Source organism: Chlorocebus sabaeus, chromosome 2 (genome assembly GCF_047675955.1).
Source record: "Chlorocebus sabaeus isolate Y175 chromosome 2, mChlSab1.0.hap1, whole genome shotgun sequence".
NCBI lineage: Eukaryota > Metazoa > Chordata > Mammalia > Primates > Cercopithecidae > Chlorocebus > Chlorocebus sabaeus.
In genome coordinates this window covers 65987874-66004439 of record NC_132905.1, presented here as the reverse complement: position 1 = coordinate 66004439, position 16566 = coordinate 65987874, and the positions used below count along the sequence as shown (strand labels likewise).

Here is a 16566-nt window from a genome sequence, read left to right as displayed (position 1 = left end):
GACTTTCCCACTGGGGCTTGAGCACAAAGGTGGGTTCAGGCTGCCTGCAGTTCTGTGGTTAGAGGAATGCCTCTGGAGGAAGGTGGGCCTGGGTACTGCTCTGGCGCTGCCTTTCACTAGCTGTGTGACATTGAACAAGTTTCCTGACCTGAGCAGCTTCCCTCTCTGGTTGTGAGAATTAAGTTAGGTAATGTGTGTAATGTCCACAGCACTGTTTGTTGTACATGGTAGGCACTCCATAAACAGAAGCTGCTATTACGACCTTGGTCTAGACTTCTCTAAGAAAAGAGGATGCATTGGGAAGTCAACCCCACCATACTTAGATGCAACAGCAGCCAGAGCTCTCCCAACAAGAGCCCCCCAAAGCACTGATCAGCATCCTTCAGCGGAACTCAATTCTACTCCAACAATCAGCACGTTTAATGGGGCCCCCCTGTGGCACTGCCCTCTGCCCCCTCTGAGGTTCGCACACCATGGGCACGGACTCGATACAAGCATGTGAAACGGGGGTGGCCCCAGTTGCTTAGAATCTGGATCTTCACCTTGGGAAAGGCAGCTGGGGGGTCATTCTGGGGAGACAAATGGATCATGCCAAGGGCTGCCCTCCTGGGTAATTCATCCCTCACTGCCCCACTCCCTTGGCACCTTCACCCTAGAGACAAACACACATGCAGGTGGAAAGTCTGAATCTCCGATTTCTCAACATCGAAGGTGAATTTCCCCAAGAAAACTTCAGTTTCATCATCAACCTGGAGGCCCTGGTGGGTGAAGAGTGAAAGGAGGAACCATGAGGGGGACAGGTGGAGGGGGGAGAAGAAAACTTTGCTGAGGATCTTCTGTGTATTCAATAGCTATATGCATGTTCTTATGTATTTTTTGATGGTTGTATACTGTAATTCAGAATGTGGGCTCTAAGAAACCAGGTTTTATTTTTTATTTTTTTGAGACAGCGTCTTACTCTATCACCCAGGCTGGAGTGCAGTGGCGCGATCTCTGCTCAGTGCAAGCTCCGCCTCCTGGGAAGAAACCAGGTTTTAAATTTTAGTCCTGCCAACAGTTAGTTGTGTTACCTTGTACAAATAACGTCCCCTCTCTGAGCATTACTTTCTTCATCTTTAAAGGGAGAGAGAACAGTACATCATAGGTTGTTATATGGGTGCAAAGCAGGTGTGGTGGCTCATGCCTGTAATCCTAGCATTTCAGGAGGCCGAGGCGGGCGGATCACTTGAGGTCAGGAGTTTTAAGACCATCCTGGCCAACATGGTGAAACCCCATCTCTACTAAAAATACAAAAATTAGCCGGGCGCGGTGGCGCACGCCTGTAATTCCAGCTACTTGGGAGGATGAGGCACAAAAATCGCTTGAACCCCAGAGGCTGAGGTTGCAGTGAGCTGAGATCGCTCCACTGCACTCCAGCAGCCTGGGTGACAAGAGTGAGACTCTGTCTCAAAAACAACGACAAAATAAGAATGCATATAAACTGCTTGGCAGGGAGTAAGTGCTGTGCAAGCAATAACTAATTTCTGGATATGGTTATGACTATAAAGAGCTACAGCAGCTCTGAGAGGCAAACAGTAGTATCTCCATTTTATAGATGAGCAAGCCAAGACTCAGATAATGGCACCAGTTCTCAAGACTGCTTGGGGCTGTCTAGGCAAAATCCCCCACCTCCTGACCTCGTCCGCACTCACAAAGACCGCGAAATCGCGGGGGGCGCTGTTGGCTCCTCCGGTGTGCTCCACGCTGGGCGGTGGATGCTGCAGAGTGATGTCGCTCAGCTGCACTCGGCCCGGCAGTTGGATCACCACCTGGCCTTGGTCGCCTTCAAAAGCCCAGCAATTCCCGGGGAACACGTGAGGCTGCAGGTGGGCGGAGGGACCATCAGAATCGTCGGAGAGAGCGACTGTTGCCACTCCCCAGCCCGGGCCTCAGCTGGACCGCATCCATCGGCCCGCCCAGAGCTCCACCTCCAGCCCTCCCAGGGTCCAGTCCCCAGCATTGCCAGGTCTCTCCTTGAGTTAAAGGCGGTCCTCGGGCTCGTCCAGAGCCCAAGCCAGGCCCCGCCTAGCGCCACGCCCTCGACTCAGCCAGGCTCCGCCTGCAGGGCGAGGTTTTGGTGCTTTCCCCAGAGTCCCGTCCCGGGTCACATCCCGGGATGTTTCCAGACCCACCTCCAGGATAACCGTGGGCGGCCGTGCGTAGTTCCAGAAGCTGAAGCGATTCCAGAAGTAGGCAGTGTTCCTGTCTGCGTAGTCGTGGGATGTCTTCTGCAGGTCGATGGAGGCTCCTGGAAAAGGGAGAAGTACCCTCAGAGGCTCCCAGGCCTTGCCAGGAGTCGGGGCGCGGGGACAGAGTGGGGGCTGTCCGAGGCTCTGTCTTCTGCCGGTCAGGTGCATGGGAATGTCTGTGTCAGGGTCTTGGCCTCTTTCCTGTCTGCGTCTCTGTCTTCCAGTGTCTCCGGGTCTTACCCACAGAGCTCAGCGCATAGTCGGGCTTCCGCACAAAGTCCTCATTCAGCCTCTGGAACACGACCTTGGCCACTCTCTGCAAGGAGGGAGAGCGAGGCCTGGAGGGGCGAGGCTTGCGGGCTGCTTTTACAGGTGGGCGGGACCTCTGGGAGCTGGTTGCTTTGGGGCGGACTTCGTGGGCCCTGGGAGAAATCCCGCAGGGCTCTGGGCGGAGCTTAAGTCGCAGGACCCTGGGAGCACGGATCCATCAGGGGTTTCCAAGGTGGGCCCAGGCTCACCTCACTGTTGGCTGCCCGAACAGTGGATACCTCCTTGTGGAGTTTATCCAGCTCGGCCTGGAGCTGTTGCAGCTGCTGCCCCTGGGAGCGCACGCGCTCGTGGTACTCACTGGAGGTGGGAGGTGGGCGCCGTGGGGTTGGCTCCCTGTCCCCCTGGACACCTCCCAAAGGCCCCCACGCCTTCAAGGTTCTCAAAGAAGCAACTTTGAGCCCCCCAATTTCCCACCCTAGGTGCCCCCTTTCACCTTAGAGTCAGCATCTCATTAGGTTCCTGTTGGATGAAGGGACAAAACACAGAGCCGCTCAGCTCCCGTCGTCCTTGCTCCTACCTCAGCCTGGAAACGGCCAGGGCTTCCTTTTTGAAGACTGTGTCCCCTTTCCTCAACTCCTCCTTGACCTCCCAGTATCAGAACGCCCAAGAGCCCCTCAAGCACAATCCCTCATAAATCTGTTTCTATCCAGCCCTTCTTAAGGATTGTAGCCTCTGGCACTACCCCCACCCCAGCAGACCAACAGTACAGGGGACCCCCACAATCTCCAGATTCACAACCTGCCAGCCCCCTACCCCAGGACAGTCTCCCCAACTCACATTCTCCAAAGGAGAGACCAGGTACAGAAGCCCCAGCCAGATTGCTGGAGAAAGAGGGGGAGGGGTCTCAGGGGAAGGAAAAGGAAGAGAATGGGTTTCCCCGGCATAGGGGGACAGTGGAAAGAGGCTTGAGGGGGTTAAGCCTGGGGAGGACAGTGGGAGTCTGAGGGGAAACTAGAGGGCTCTGCAGGGGAATGCCAGGAGCTGCAGGAGCGAGGATGTAGGAGAAAATGTGCTGGGTTTGCCTCCAAAGCACCCAGGGCAGGGGCTCCAGGGAATTCACTGCCCCTCACCTGCCAGAAAGAGGCTCAGCAGCGACACAGCCGTGAACAGGAAGCGGATGGAACAGACCTCCCTGGGGAACCGGAGGGAGGCTGAGGCCCCGACCTGCTCAGCCCTCCAGTCCCCACCCCATGGTCCTAGACCCAGCTCCTGCCAACACGACTTAATCAGATCTGAATCGGCTCAAGCGCCAGCAAGGTCCCGGCCCTGCTCCCCACCTCCTCCAAAGAGCGGCCCCTGGGGTGCCAGCGTCCCTCCCTCTGACCTGTACATGCTGACCAGCACGTCTCCTGCCAGGGATAACAACACGCTCAGCACCTGGAAGAGCAGGCCTGAGGCCAGGACAGGGGGTCAGAGAGGGGCCCACGGCAGGGACAGGCGGGGGCTCAACGGGCGTGGTGTCCGGGTTCAGAAGGGGCTCGGGAGGGGCTGGGAGTGGGCCTGGGGTTCAGGAAGAGTAGGGTGGGCTAGGAGAATTAGATGGGGGCTAGGAGGATGAGTTGAGGCTCGGAGAGGGGCTTGATACTCAAACGGGGACCGGGGGCTCAGAGAGAACTGGAGTTCGGAGAGGCGAACCCGAGGGTCAGAGGGGATCGCAGCTGGCCTGGCCCGTACTCAGAAAGCTCTTGAACACCCGCGAGGGAGGCATCTCCTGCCTCAGATCCAGGGTCGGCAGAAGGTCGAGCGGCTCCTCAGAGACTGCTGGAGACCCAGTGGGTTCTGCGGGAAACCAAGGGCTCCATTGGGGCCTTGCGCACCACAGACCTATTTTCCCCTCGAGACCCGGCCGCAGATTGCTGAGTCCAGAAGCCAGAAAGCTGAGAAGCCTCTCAAAGGCTTTGGTCCCACGGCAGCCCTATCCCGGCTCCCGCCCCGCCCCTCAGGGAGGCTCCGTCAAGACTTGGTCTCCTGGGCGGGGCGCGGTGGCTCACGCCTGTAATCCCAGCACTTTGGGAGGCCGAGGCGGGCAGATCACGAGGTCAGGAGATCGAGACCATCCTGGCTAACACGGTGAAACCCCCGTCTCTGCTAAAAATACGAAAAAAGTAGCCGGGCGTGGTGGCGGGCGCCTGCAGTCCCAGCTACTCGGAAGGCTGAGGCAGAATGGCGTGAACCCGGGAGGCGGAGCTTGCAGTGAGCAGAGATCACGCCACTGCACTCCAGCCTGGGAGACAGAGCAAGACTCCATCTCAAAAAAAAAAAAAAAAAAAGAGTTGGTCTCCTGGCCGCGCGCGGTGGCTCACGCCTGTAATCCCAGCGCTTTGGGAGGCCGAGGCGGGCGGATCACCTGAGGTCGGGAGTTCGAGGCTAGCCTGACTAACACGGAGAAATACCGTCTTTACTAAAAACACAAAAATTAGCCGGGCGTGGTGGCGCATGCCTGTAATCCCAGCTATTCGGGAGGCTGAGGCGGGAGAATCGTTTGAACCCGGGAGGCGGAGGTTGCGGTGAGCTGAGATGTGCCGTTGCACTCCAGCCTGGGCAACAAGAGGGAAACTCCGTTTCAAAAAAAAAACGGAGTTGGTCCCACCCCCAAAAGGATGACCCGTCCCCAGCCTTAGGTCTTGGTGGAGCCCGATTGTCCTGGGAGCCACTCACTCTAACACTGAGGCCGCATCTTCTCAGTGGCGCCCAAACACAAGATTTTACCCGCCTCTTCCAATAACCATTGAGGACACCGAGGCTCCGCCCCTTAAGGGATCTCATTTAGCACCTCCCCTTTACCCTACAGAACCCACCTTGTAGGAGGTGCCCAGATATCATCTTAGTCCCGTTCCCGCCCGGCACCACCCTTTAGGCCCCGCCCCCTCCATCGGCTCACCCGGGGTCGACCCCGCCCGCACCCGAGGCCCCGCCCCTCACGGTTGCCGCGCCACAGGCTGTCTGCCAGTTGTGGCTCCGAGGCGCCGGCTTCTGCCGAGAGCTTCCTGCCCATGTGGTTCCTCTGGGCACTCCCGCGCTCAAGGCGGGCTCACCACAGCTCGGGCCCCGGGCTCCTCTGCCCTCGGGGTCCCCAGGCCCCGGCCCCGCTGACCGGAGCCCGTTGCTGTCCTCCGAGGTGATGCTCACTGAGCTGTTCTCGCTGAAAAAGTTGGGCGTGTGCTTGCGCGAGGACGAGGCCGAGCCCGGGCGGGAGCTTCGCCGCATCCTGACCCCCTGCTGCCCAGTCACGGACGCTAAAGCCGCCGCCGCGGTCGCCAAGGCCCTGGGGCCTCCTTCAGCCGCTGCGCGCCGCGGGGACCACACGGACCCTGCGTGAAGTCGGCAGGCCCCGCGGCCGCACCTGCCCTTCCGCTGTGTCCCGGCCGGCTGCTGACGTCACAGAGGAGCCTCGGTTTCCGCGGGCCGCCCTGGCGGCGCGTCACGGAGCTGGCCTCACCGGGAGCCGTAGCCATGGCAGCCTCTCCTTCTGACTTTGTTGTTGTTGTTAAGAGACAGGGTCTTTCTCATTGCCCAGGCTGGAGTGCAGTGGCTTGATATAGCTCATTGTAACTTCGAACTCCCAAGCTCAAGCGATCCTCTTGCCTCGGCCTCCCAAAGCGCTGGGAGTACAGGCGTCAGCCACCGCGCCCGGCCTCTTTTAAAGTAATGATGTCACAGCACTTCCCAGAAAACCCCATCTAAAATGGCACTCAGTGTATAACAGTTTCTTTCTCTCTTTCTTTCTTTCTTTCTTTCTTTCCTTTCTTTCTCTTTTCTTTTTCTTTTTTTTTTTTTTTTTTTTTGAGATGGAGTCTCACTCTTTCTTTCTTTCCTTCCTTCCTTCCTCTTTTCTTTCTTTTTTTTTTTTTTGAGATGGAGTCTCACTCTGTTGCCCAGGCTGGAGTGCAATGGCACGATCTTGGTCCACTGCAACCTCCGCCTCCCGGGTTCAAGCGATTCTCCTGCCTCAGCCTCCTGAGTAGCTTGGATTACAGGCATTCACCACCACTCCTGGCTAATTTTGTATTTTTAGTAGAAACGGGGTTTCTCCACGTTAGTCAAGCTGGTCTTGAACTCCCGATCTCAGGTGATCCGCCCGCCTCGCCCCTCTCGGCTCCTGGGATTACAGGCGTGAGCCACCGCGCCCAGGCTTATTTTTTATTTTATTTTATTTTTTGAGACAGAGTCCTGGTCTGTCACCCAGGCTGGAGTGCAGTAGTGCAGTCTCATCTCAGTGCAACCTCCGCCTCACAGGTTCAAGCGATTCTCCTGCCTCAGCCTCCTGAGTAGCTGGGATTACAGACACCCACCATCATGCCCAGCTAATTTTTGTATTTTTGTAGAGACAGCGTTTTACCATGTTGGCCAGGCTGGTCTCGAACTCCTGACCTCAGGTGATCTGCCTGCCTGATCACTTTGGGGCTCCCAAAGTGCTGGGATTACAGGAGTCAGCCACCGCGCCTGGCCGCTTTTAAAGCAAGCGATGATGTCACAGCACTTCTTAGAAAACCCCATCTAAAATTGCACTTAACGAATAACAGTTTCTATCCCCCATCTCTGTTTTGTTTTTCCCCTCAGCACGTATCACTAATATGCTATATATTTCATTTCTATCTTTCTTTTTTGAGATGAGGTCTCACTCTGTTGCCCAGGCTGGAGTGCGGTGGCAGGATCTCAGCTCACTGCAACCTCCATCTCCCGGGCTCAAGCAATCCTCCTGAGTAGCTGGGAAGGTGCCTGCCACCACACCCAGCTAATTTTTGTATTTTTTGTAGAGACGGGGTCTCACTATGTTGCCTAGGCTGGCCTTTAACTCCTGAGCTCAAGTGATCCACTCACTTCTGCCTCCCAAAGTGCTGGGATTATAGATGTGAGCCACCTTGCCTGGCCCATTTATTTATGTCCTTATTGCCTACCATGTCCACTAGAACATAAACTTAACACGGGCACAGATTTTCATTCACTACTGTATCTCCAACACCTAGATAAGCCTAGCATGTAGTAGGTGCTCAAATATTCGCAAATAATGAATGTTAAGAAGGAGCAGGGCATCACTTAGGGCACTTCTAAATACTTAGTCCCCTTTGCTCTGCAAGCCCATCAGCCCCCTCCTCTCATCCTAGACATCAGGTCAGAGAGCTTATTCAGGATCTGTGGGTCCCTCCCCCAGACCCATATTTCCCAGGGGTCTGTGGGTTGAGAATTCAGCACCCACCAATCATCATACCCACGCTCAGGCTGCACACCTGAGCCATGGAGTAAAGAATGAGGAATCAGATGGTCACAGCCAGAAGACTAGAGGTCCCCAAACTCTTGCTATGTAACAGAATATCAGCGCAGCTTATAGAAATTCAGCTTCCCAGGCAAACCTTGTGATTCTACTGCAGATACTGCAGAATTCCTGAGTTAACCCAGGAATGCTTTTTTGTTTTGTTTTTGTTTATTTTTTAGACAGAGTCTTGCTCTGTGGCCAGGTTGGAGTACAATGGTACGACCTCAGCTCACTGCAAGCTCTGCCTCCTGGGTTCAAGCAATTCTCCTGCCTTAGCCTCCCAAATAGTTGGGATTACAGTCATGTGCCACCACGCCTGGCTTTTTTTTTTTTTTTTTGGTATTTTTAGTAGACATGGGGTTGCACTATGTTGGTTAGGGTGGTCTCGAACTCCTGACCTCAGGTGATCCGCCCACCTCGGCCTCCCAAAGTGCTGGGATTACAGATACGAGCCACTGTGCCTTGCCAGAGTGTGCATTTTTAACAACCACATTTGTGATCCTAAAGACCACATTTTGGGGCCAGGCTTGGTGGCTCACGCCTGTAATCCCAGCACTTTGAGAGGTTGAGGTGGGCGAATCACCTGATGTGAGGAGTTTGAGACCAACCTGGCCAACATGGTGAAACCCCATCTCTACTAAAAATACAAAAAATTAGCCGGCTGTGGTAGTGGACACCTGTGGTGGCCTGTGCCTGTAGTCCCAGCTACTTGGGAGGCTGAGGCGGGAGAATCGCTTGATCCCAGAAGGCAGAGGTTGCAGTGAGCCGAGACCGCGCCACTGCACTCCAGCCTGGGCCAGAGAGTGAGACCAAAAAAAAAAAAAAGAAAAAAAAGAAGAAAAAACACAATGCATTTTGAAACACAATGCAGTGCATCGTGCACAAGTTGCACAGCTAGGTAAACAGGTCCAGGTAGGAGAATAACACACCGCATCACATTAGCAAATCCTGCCCTCCAGTGCAGTCCTCTTACTGCCATCTCATACCTTCCTTAGAATGTTAGGAACTGGGGCTGGGCGTGATGGCTATGGCTCAGGCCTGTACTCCCAGCACTTTGTGAGACCCAGGCAGTGGATCACTTGAGGTCAAGAGTTCGAGATCAGCCTGGCCAATATGGTGAAACCCCGTGTCTACTAAAAATACAAAAATTAGCTGGGCATGGTGGTGTCCAGCTACTTGGGAGGCTGAGGCAGAAGAATTGCTTGAATCCAGAAGGCAGAGGTCACTGTGAGCTGGCATCGCACCACTGCACTCCAGCCTGGGTGACAGAGCCAGACTTCGTCTCAAAACAAAACAAGAATATGTGGCAGTGAAACTGGAAGTGGCAGTTTTTGAGGGGTTGAGGCACAGGGATAATCTGTTAAGCTATGTTCCAGCCCAGAGGAGAGATGCCCATGCCAGGTTCCAGAGGGAAGACATCAATACCTTGCTTCATTAAGTGCCACAGAACCCACATGGAAGAAGGGAGAGGAAGGCGAAGGCACCGCAAACTACAAATTCTGGTTCATACCACCCCATCTCTCCCTCTGCCATGTTTTCTGTCTGTTAACTCCTTTGGGTCCCAGCGTCACTATCTGTTAAAAGGGGGAGGTAAGCTGGGCACAGTGGCTCATACCTGTAATCCCAGCACTTTGGGAGGCTGAGGTGGTCTCACAAGGTCAGGAGTTCAAGACCAGCCTGGCTAACATGGTGAAACCCCGTCTCTCTACTAAAAATACAAAAATTAGCCAGGCGTGGTGGCGCTCGCCTGTAATCCCAGCTACTGGGGAAGGTGAGTTAGGGAATTAGTTGAACCCAGGAAGTGGATGTTGCAGTGAGCTGAGATCGCACCACTATACTCCAGCCTGGGCAACAGAATAAGACACTGTCTTTTTTTTTTTTTTTGAGACGGAGCCTTGCTCCATCACCCAGGCTGGAGTGCAGTGGCACGATGTCGGCTCACTGCAAGCTCCATCTCCTAGGTTCACGCCATTCTCCTGCCTCAGCCTCCTGAGTAGCTGGGACCACAGGCGGCCGCCACCACACCCAGCTAATTTTTTGTATTTTTAGTAGAGAAGGGATTTCACCATCGAGACCAGATCCCCTGACCTCTTGATCTGCCTTTCTCAGCCTCCCAAAGTGTTGGGATTACAGGCGTGAGCCACTGTGCCTGGCCGACACTGTCTTAAAAAACAAAACCAAGAAACAAACACAAAAAAGATTGGGGGGAGGTGAAGCCTTCTCCCAGCATCTGAGGGTTCAGGTCTAATCTGGGCCTTTCTTAAAAACAGAACAGCCTGTCCCTCTTCTGATATGTTTTAGACCCTCAAACTCATTTGAATACATAACAATTGGCCAGGTGCAGTGACTCACTTCTGTAATCCCAGCACTTTGGAGGCCTAGAAGGGCTGATCAACTGAGGTCAGAAGTTCAAGATCAGCCTGGCCAACATGGTGAAACCCCATCTCTGGGTGAAACCCCATCACTCAACCCCTGGGTGACAGAATGAGACTCTGTCTCAAAACAACAACAGTGGAGAAATAGTCAGAACAGGGCTTTCCAGCCCAGTACTGAGATGGAAAAGCTGAAGCACAAGAAGAGACCATGACTGGCTCAAGCTCACACGGTGAGAACCAGCTTCTCTGACTGTCTAATCTTATCTGCTGCCTCTGCCGCCGCCCAATACATTCCTTGTATTCAGGCCAAACTGAACACATTACATGGGCCCAGAAAACATGCAGCATTTCTTCCCACTGCCTAGGTTTCTGTCTTTGCTCCCAGCTCCTGTCCTTTGAGCCACGGGTCCCCAACCCCCAGGCCATGGACTGGTACCAGTCCGTGACCTGTTAAGAACCAGGATGCACAGCCGGAGGTGAGTGGTGGGTAAGGGAGCATCACCACCTGAGCTCCGCCTCCTGTCAGATCAGCAGCAGCATTAGATTCTCATAGGAGCGCGAGCCCTATTGGTAACTGTGCATGTGAGAGATTTAGGTTGTGTGCTCCTTATGAGAATCTAACACCTAATGATCTGAGGTGGAACAGTTTCATCTCCAAACCATCCTTTCCGCCCCCTGCCCCTACCCCCGACTCTGTCCATGGAAAAATTGCCTTCCATGAAACAGGTCCGTGGTCACTGGTGCCAAAAAAGATTGGGGACTACTGCTCTAAGCCAATTTTCTTTTCTTTTGGGGTGGAGTCTCACTCTGTTGGCCCAGGCTGGAGTACAATGGCCCGATCTTGGCTCACTGCAACCTCCGCCTCCCGGGTTCAAGTGATTCTCCTGCCTCAGCCTCCTGAGTAGTTGAGATTACAAGTGCACGCCACCATACCTGGCTAATTTTTGTATTTTTAGCACAGATGGGGTTTCACCATGTTGGCCAGGATGTCTTAAACTCTTGGCCTCGTGATCCACCTGCCTTGGCCTCCCAAAGTGCAGGGATTACAGCAGTGAGCCACCACGCCCGGCCACTTTCTTTCCTTTTAATTTTTTTTTTTTTTAATTGAGACAGTGTTTTGCTCTGTTAATAGCCTAGGCTGGAGTGGAGTGGCATGATTACAGTTTACTGCAGCCTTGACCTCCTGGGCTCAAGAAATCCTCCTGTCTTGAGCTCCCAACAGGCACGAGCCACCGTGCTGAGCCTAAACCAATTTTTTTTTTTTTGAGACAGTGTCTCACTCTGTCGCCCAGGTTGGAGTGCAGTGGCGCGATCTTGGCTCACTGCAAGCTCCGCTTTCCAGGAGCCTAAACCCATTTTAAATATTCCTTTTTTGGGGAAGCGCCTCTGGTCTCCCTCCTCTGAGTTCCTGGGCCCTGACCCTTTTCCGCTCTGCGGGTAATTCCAGTCTTTCTAGGCTGTGTTAGCTATTGGAGTCATGAAGTTACTGGAAGACAGACACATGTGATTCTCCTCTCTCTGGCTGCACACACTGCAGGGTGCCATAGCACAAGTCCTGCAAATAGAAGGTGCAGGACATGGTAGATCATGTCTGTAATCCCAGCACTTGGGGAGGCCAAGGAAGGAGGATTGCTAGAGCCCAGGAGACCAGCCTGGGCAACACAGTGAGACCCCATCTCTTAAAAAAACCAGGTGGTGTGATTGCATGAGCCTGTAGACCCAGCTACTAGGGAGGCTGAGTCAGGAATATCACTTAAGCCTGGGAAGTTGAGGCTGTAGTGAGCTGTAATTGTGCCACTGTACTCCAGCCTGGGTGACAGAGCAAGACCCTGTCTGAAAAAAAAAAAAAAAATATATATATATATATATAGAATTAAAAGGCCTGACTGTGAACTCCCGTGAATACATACTTTCATATATTATGGGTTCAGATTTCAAGATACATTCATGACTTCACTCAGCAAAAGTATTGTATATCTGTTTTAGGGTTATTAACCTAAGTGATGAGCTTTTTGTCCACAAAAGTGTACACATGCCCAATATTTTCCAGAAAATTTCAAAGATTTGCAGCCTCCGTGGAGCCATTCTATGGTCCCACTAGGATCCTAGGACCCCAAGTTAAGGACACCTGGCTTCCAGCTGAATGACTATTTTGTTGCAAGCTAGGAACACACATTTAATCACTTTTTAATTCAATAAATGTGTTGAATGCCTACAGCACTACTTCTGAGGGCTAAGGGATTAATTTATTAATTCATCCATTTGTTCAGTGTTTTAAGGGCCTACCATGTGCCAAACCCTGATCTGGGCACTGAGAACAGGAAGATGAACAAGAAACAACATGAGGCCAGGTGTGGTGGCTCACGTCTGTAATCCCAGCATTTTGGGAGTCCGAGATGGGAGGATCACTTGAGGCCAGGAATTTGAGACCAGCTTGAGCAACATGGCAAAACCCCATCACTACAAAAAATACAAAAATTAGCCAAGCATGGTGGCACATGCCTGTAGTTCCAGCTACTTGGGAGGCTGAGCCTGGGAGATTGAGGCTGCAGTGAGCCTTGATTGCACCACTGCACTTCAGTCTGGGTAACTGAGTGAGACCCTGCCTTAAAAAAGGAAAAAGAGGCCGGGCGCGGTGGCTCAAGCCTGTAATCCCAGCACTTTGGGAGGCCGAGACGGGCGGATCACGAGGTCAGGAGATCGAGACCATCCTGGCTAACACAGTGAAACCCCGTCTCTACTAAAAACACAAAAAACTAGCCGGGCGAGGTGGCGGGCGCCTGTAGTCCCCGCTACTCGGGAGGCTGAGGCAGGAGAATGGCGTAAACCCGGGAGGCGGAGCTTGCAGTGAGCTGAGATCCGGCCACTGCACTCCAGCCCGGGTGACAGAGCAAGACTCCGTCTCAAAAAAAAAAAAAAAAGGAAAAAGAAAGAAAGGAAGGGGCTGGGCGTGGTGGCTCACTCCTATAATCCCAGCACTTTGGGAGGCTGAGACGGGCAGATGACTGAAGGTCAGGAATTCGAGAACAGCCAGGCCAACATGGTGACACCCCGTCTCTACTTAAAAATACAAAAATTAGCCCGGGTGCAGTGACTCATGCCTGTAATCCCAGTACTTTGGGAGGCCGAGGCAGGCGGATCACAAAGTCAGGAGTTTGAGACCAGTCTGGCCAATATGGTGAACCCCGTCTCTACTGAAAAAATAAAAAAATTAGCCAGGTGTGGTGGCATGCACCTGTAGTCCCACCTACTTGGGAGGCTGAGGCAGGAGAATCGCTTGAACCCGGGATGCAGAGGTGGCAGTGAGCCGAGATCACACCACTGCACTCTAGTCTAGGCAACAGAGTGAGGCTCCGTCTGAAAAAAAATTAGCTCGGCATGGTAGCGGACACCTGTAATCTCAGCTACGTGGGAGGCTGAGGCAGGACTATTGCTTGAATCTGGGAGGCAGAGGTTGCAGTGAACCAAGATCATGTCACTGCACTCCAGCCTGGGCGACAGAGAGAGACTTCATCTCAGGATTAAAAAAAAAAAAAAGAAAAGAAAAGAAAGAAAAAAGGAAGAAGAAAGTAAAAAAGAGAGAGAGAGAGAGAAAGAAAAGAGGAGAGGCCGGGCATGGTGGCTCATGCCCGTAATCCCAGCACTTTGAGGGGCTGAGATGGGCAGATCACCTGAGGTCAGGAGTTCAAGACCAGCCTGGCCAACATGGTAAAACCCCGTCTGTACTAAAAATACAAAAAATTAGCCAGCTGTGGTGGTGGACACCTGTAATTCCAGCTACCCCGGAGTCTGAGACAGTAGAATTGCTTGAACCCAGGAGTCAGAGGTCGCAGTGAGCTGAGATGGCGCCATTGCACTCCAGCCTGGATGCTAGAGCAAGACCCCATCTCAAAGCAAACAAACAAACAAACAAAACAAAACAAAACAAAAATTGAGGCCTCATTGGCTGGCAGGGAACAGACTAGGGTCCTGTTCACTCCCCTTGCCTCCCTCCCACCCTATCACAGCTCTCACTCCCTGAGGATGCAGGATGGAGGCTGAGGCAGTCCTGCCAGCTTGCAGCTGGTGGAGGCAGGAAGGGCTGAACTGACCTCCAGGACCTTACCCCTATCTCTCGCTCCTCTCCTCCCTCTCCACCCATGACCCCCAGGCCTGCTCCCTGTGTGTTTGACTAAAGGGCAGGGATTGCTAAACCTGCTGGGTGAGTCCAGTGAGTCAGAGGTGATTCAGGTGGGCGGGCTGGTGGGCAGAAGGGCAGACGGGCAGTGGAAGTGCCAGTGCCACTGGGACCATGGCTCTGACGGTATGCGTGCAACGACTAACAGGGCTGTCCGGCACCCACGACCGACAAGTGAAGCTCACCTTTCGAGGTGAGGCTTGCAGGGGTACTCTAAGGATATTTGAAACCGGGGGCTATGGATCCTCCATTCCCTGGGCCCTTGACCAAATGCCATCCCATCTCTACAGTCCGTATCTTTTCTCCACCCACCCTGGTATCTCCAACCTGCTGCCTCTTTCCTTCCTATTGTCTACCTTTCTTTAAGGGTGAATCCGGGAGGGACTTGACACTGGGCCAAGGGTGGGGAATACAAATTATTTTTGTGTGTGTCAGGGGAGGGACTGATAAATGACTAGTTTCAGTTCTGAGCAGGTTTTACCCAGAAAACAAGAAAAATTCGCTGTGGTCAAGAAGCAGATATTGGTGAGGTCAGTACAGTTGGTTCCTGATCTGTCTCCCATCCAAGTCCAACCTGGGGTTCAGGGGCTCATTCCTGGGTTTGGGGAAGTATAGTCTTGGGAGGTGGGGTCAGTCTGAGGCCTGAGAGGTCAGACCCAGATTGGAAGAAATTAGTTGCAAGACTGAGGGAATTCATTCTTTTTCACTAGTTAGCCCCAGATCAGCCCTCACTCCGATTCAAACCCATGTGCAGGAATCCCTTCCAGGTTTGGGGATATTAGTCCTAAAGTTAGCTGTAAGTCTGGAGGATTGGCTCCTGTCTGAGGGTTAGGAATAGGTTTGTTTTTGTTGAGACAGGGCCTCACTCTGTCGTGCAATGGCACAATCTCAGAGCACTGGAACCTTCATCTCCCAAGCTGAAGCGAGTCTCCTGCCTCAGCCTCCTGAGTAGCTGGGATTACAGACATGTACCACCACGCCTGGCTAATTTTTGTATTTTTAGTAGAGATGGGGTTTCACCATGTTGGCCAGGCTGGTCTTGAACTCCTGATCTCAAGTGATCTGCCTGTCTTGGCCTCCCAAGGTGCTGGGATTACAGGCGTGAGCCACCACACTCAGCCAAGAATAGGCTTTGGATTGGAGTTTGGGGTCAGCACAGCATGGGTGTCACAAGCTTCCTCCTGTCCCCAGCTGTTCCGATGGCCCCACTATGGGGCTCCACTGGCTGGGGAGTGTCTGTCTGTGCAGGTGGTCAACTGCAGCCGTGTATTCAGCCCTAGGTGAGTCGGCCTGGGGAGACAGGGATGCAGGTTGGGCTGGGGGTGACTTAGAGCCATTCCCTTGGGTCACTCTTCTGCTCTATGCCACTCCCCTAGGCCTCTAGGGACCCTGGTGATCTCCCTGCAGCAGCTACAGAATACTGGGCATTTGGTGCTACAGGAAGCCCTAGTGGATGAGAATCTTCGAGTGTCCCCGGTGAGCCCCTCCAGCCCCCAGGCTGCCACCCTCAAGTACCTCTAGATAAAGGGTTCCATTTCTCATAGGGGAAAACCTAAGACCCAGAGAGAAGTGGTAACAAGGCCTCCAGCCAGGATTCCTTTCGGCAATCAATTCTTGTGGGAGACAAAGATGAACCTGGCTGGATTTTCCTGGTGTTTCATGGAGGGGCTCATAGCCTAGTAGACATGGACTTAGCTTCCAATCTCAGATCTGCCATTTCCTGTCTGGGAACTTGAACAAGTTCTTTAGCATTTGGAAACTGTTTTCTTTTTTTTTTGTTTTGAGACGGAATCTCGCTCTGTCACCCAGACTGGAATGCAGCGGCGCAATCTCGGCTCACTGCAACCTCCACCTCCCACGTTTAAGCGATTCTCCTGCCTCAGCCTCCAAAGTGGCTGGGACTACAGGCGCCCACCACCATGCCCAGCTAATTTTTTTATTTTTAGTAGAGAATGGGTTTCACCATCTTGACCAGGTTGGTCTCGAACTCCTGACCTTGTGATCCACCCTCCTCGGCCTCCCAAAGTGCTGGGATTACAGGCATGAGCCACCGCGCCTGGCCTGGAAGCTGTTTCTCATTTATATAATGTTGAGTGTTTTGTTTAGTCCGTCATCATTTGTTGGGCTCTTATGATAAGCCAAATGCTGAGCTGAGCAATGAGGATTCCGTGGTGAGCAAAACCAGATAAAGATTCACACCCT

At 53.1% G+C, this 16566-nt stretch overlaps 2 protein-coding genes across 5 annotated transcripts in view; one reads left to right on the top strand and one right to left on the bottom strand.

Moving 5' to 3' along the window:
- Positions 1-396: 396 nt before the first annotated feature.
- Positions 397-6194, bottom strand: SPAG4 (sperm associated antigen 4). 4 transcript variants are annotated; one of them, XM_007963426.2, is made up of 12 exons: positions 5462-6194; positions 4233-4337; positions 3883-3949; positions 3629-3690; positions 3336-3379; positions 2992-3017; positions 2747-2855; positions 2469-2544; positions 2172-2287; positions 1692-1859; positions 669-758; positions 397-569 (listed from the first exon to the last, which is right to left on the bottom strand). In XM_007963426.2, the coding sequence occupies exons 1-12, from the start codon at positions 5763-5765 to the stop codon at positions 420-422; spliced, it is 1317 nt and encodes a 438-aa protein (XP_007961617.2). In that variant the 5' UTR covers positions 5766-6194; the 3' UTR covers positions 397-419. The 4 variants fall into 4 exon arrangements, with proteins under 4 accessions (XP_007961617.2, XP_007961637.2, XP_007961628.2 ...); XM_007963446.2 differs by having other exon boundaries at positions 5481-6193; XM_007963443.3 differs by lacking the exons at positions 397-569; positions 669-758 and adding an exon at positions 909-1016.
- Positions 6195-14043: 7849 nt separating this feature from the next.
- FER1L4 (fer-1-like 4 (C. elegans)) overlaps positions 14044-16566 on the top strand; it is a 53335-nt gene continuing 50812 nt past the window's right edge. Inside the window, 4 exon segments of the mRNA NM_001318039.2 lie at positions 14044-14557; positions 14839-14894; positions 15556-15644; positions 15741-15840. Coding sequence (NP_001304968.1) covers positions 14479-14557; positions 14839-14894; positions 15556-15644; positions 15741-15840 — 324 coding nt within the window. The 5' untranslated portion in view covers positions 14044-14478.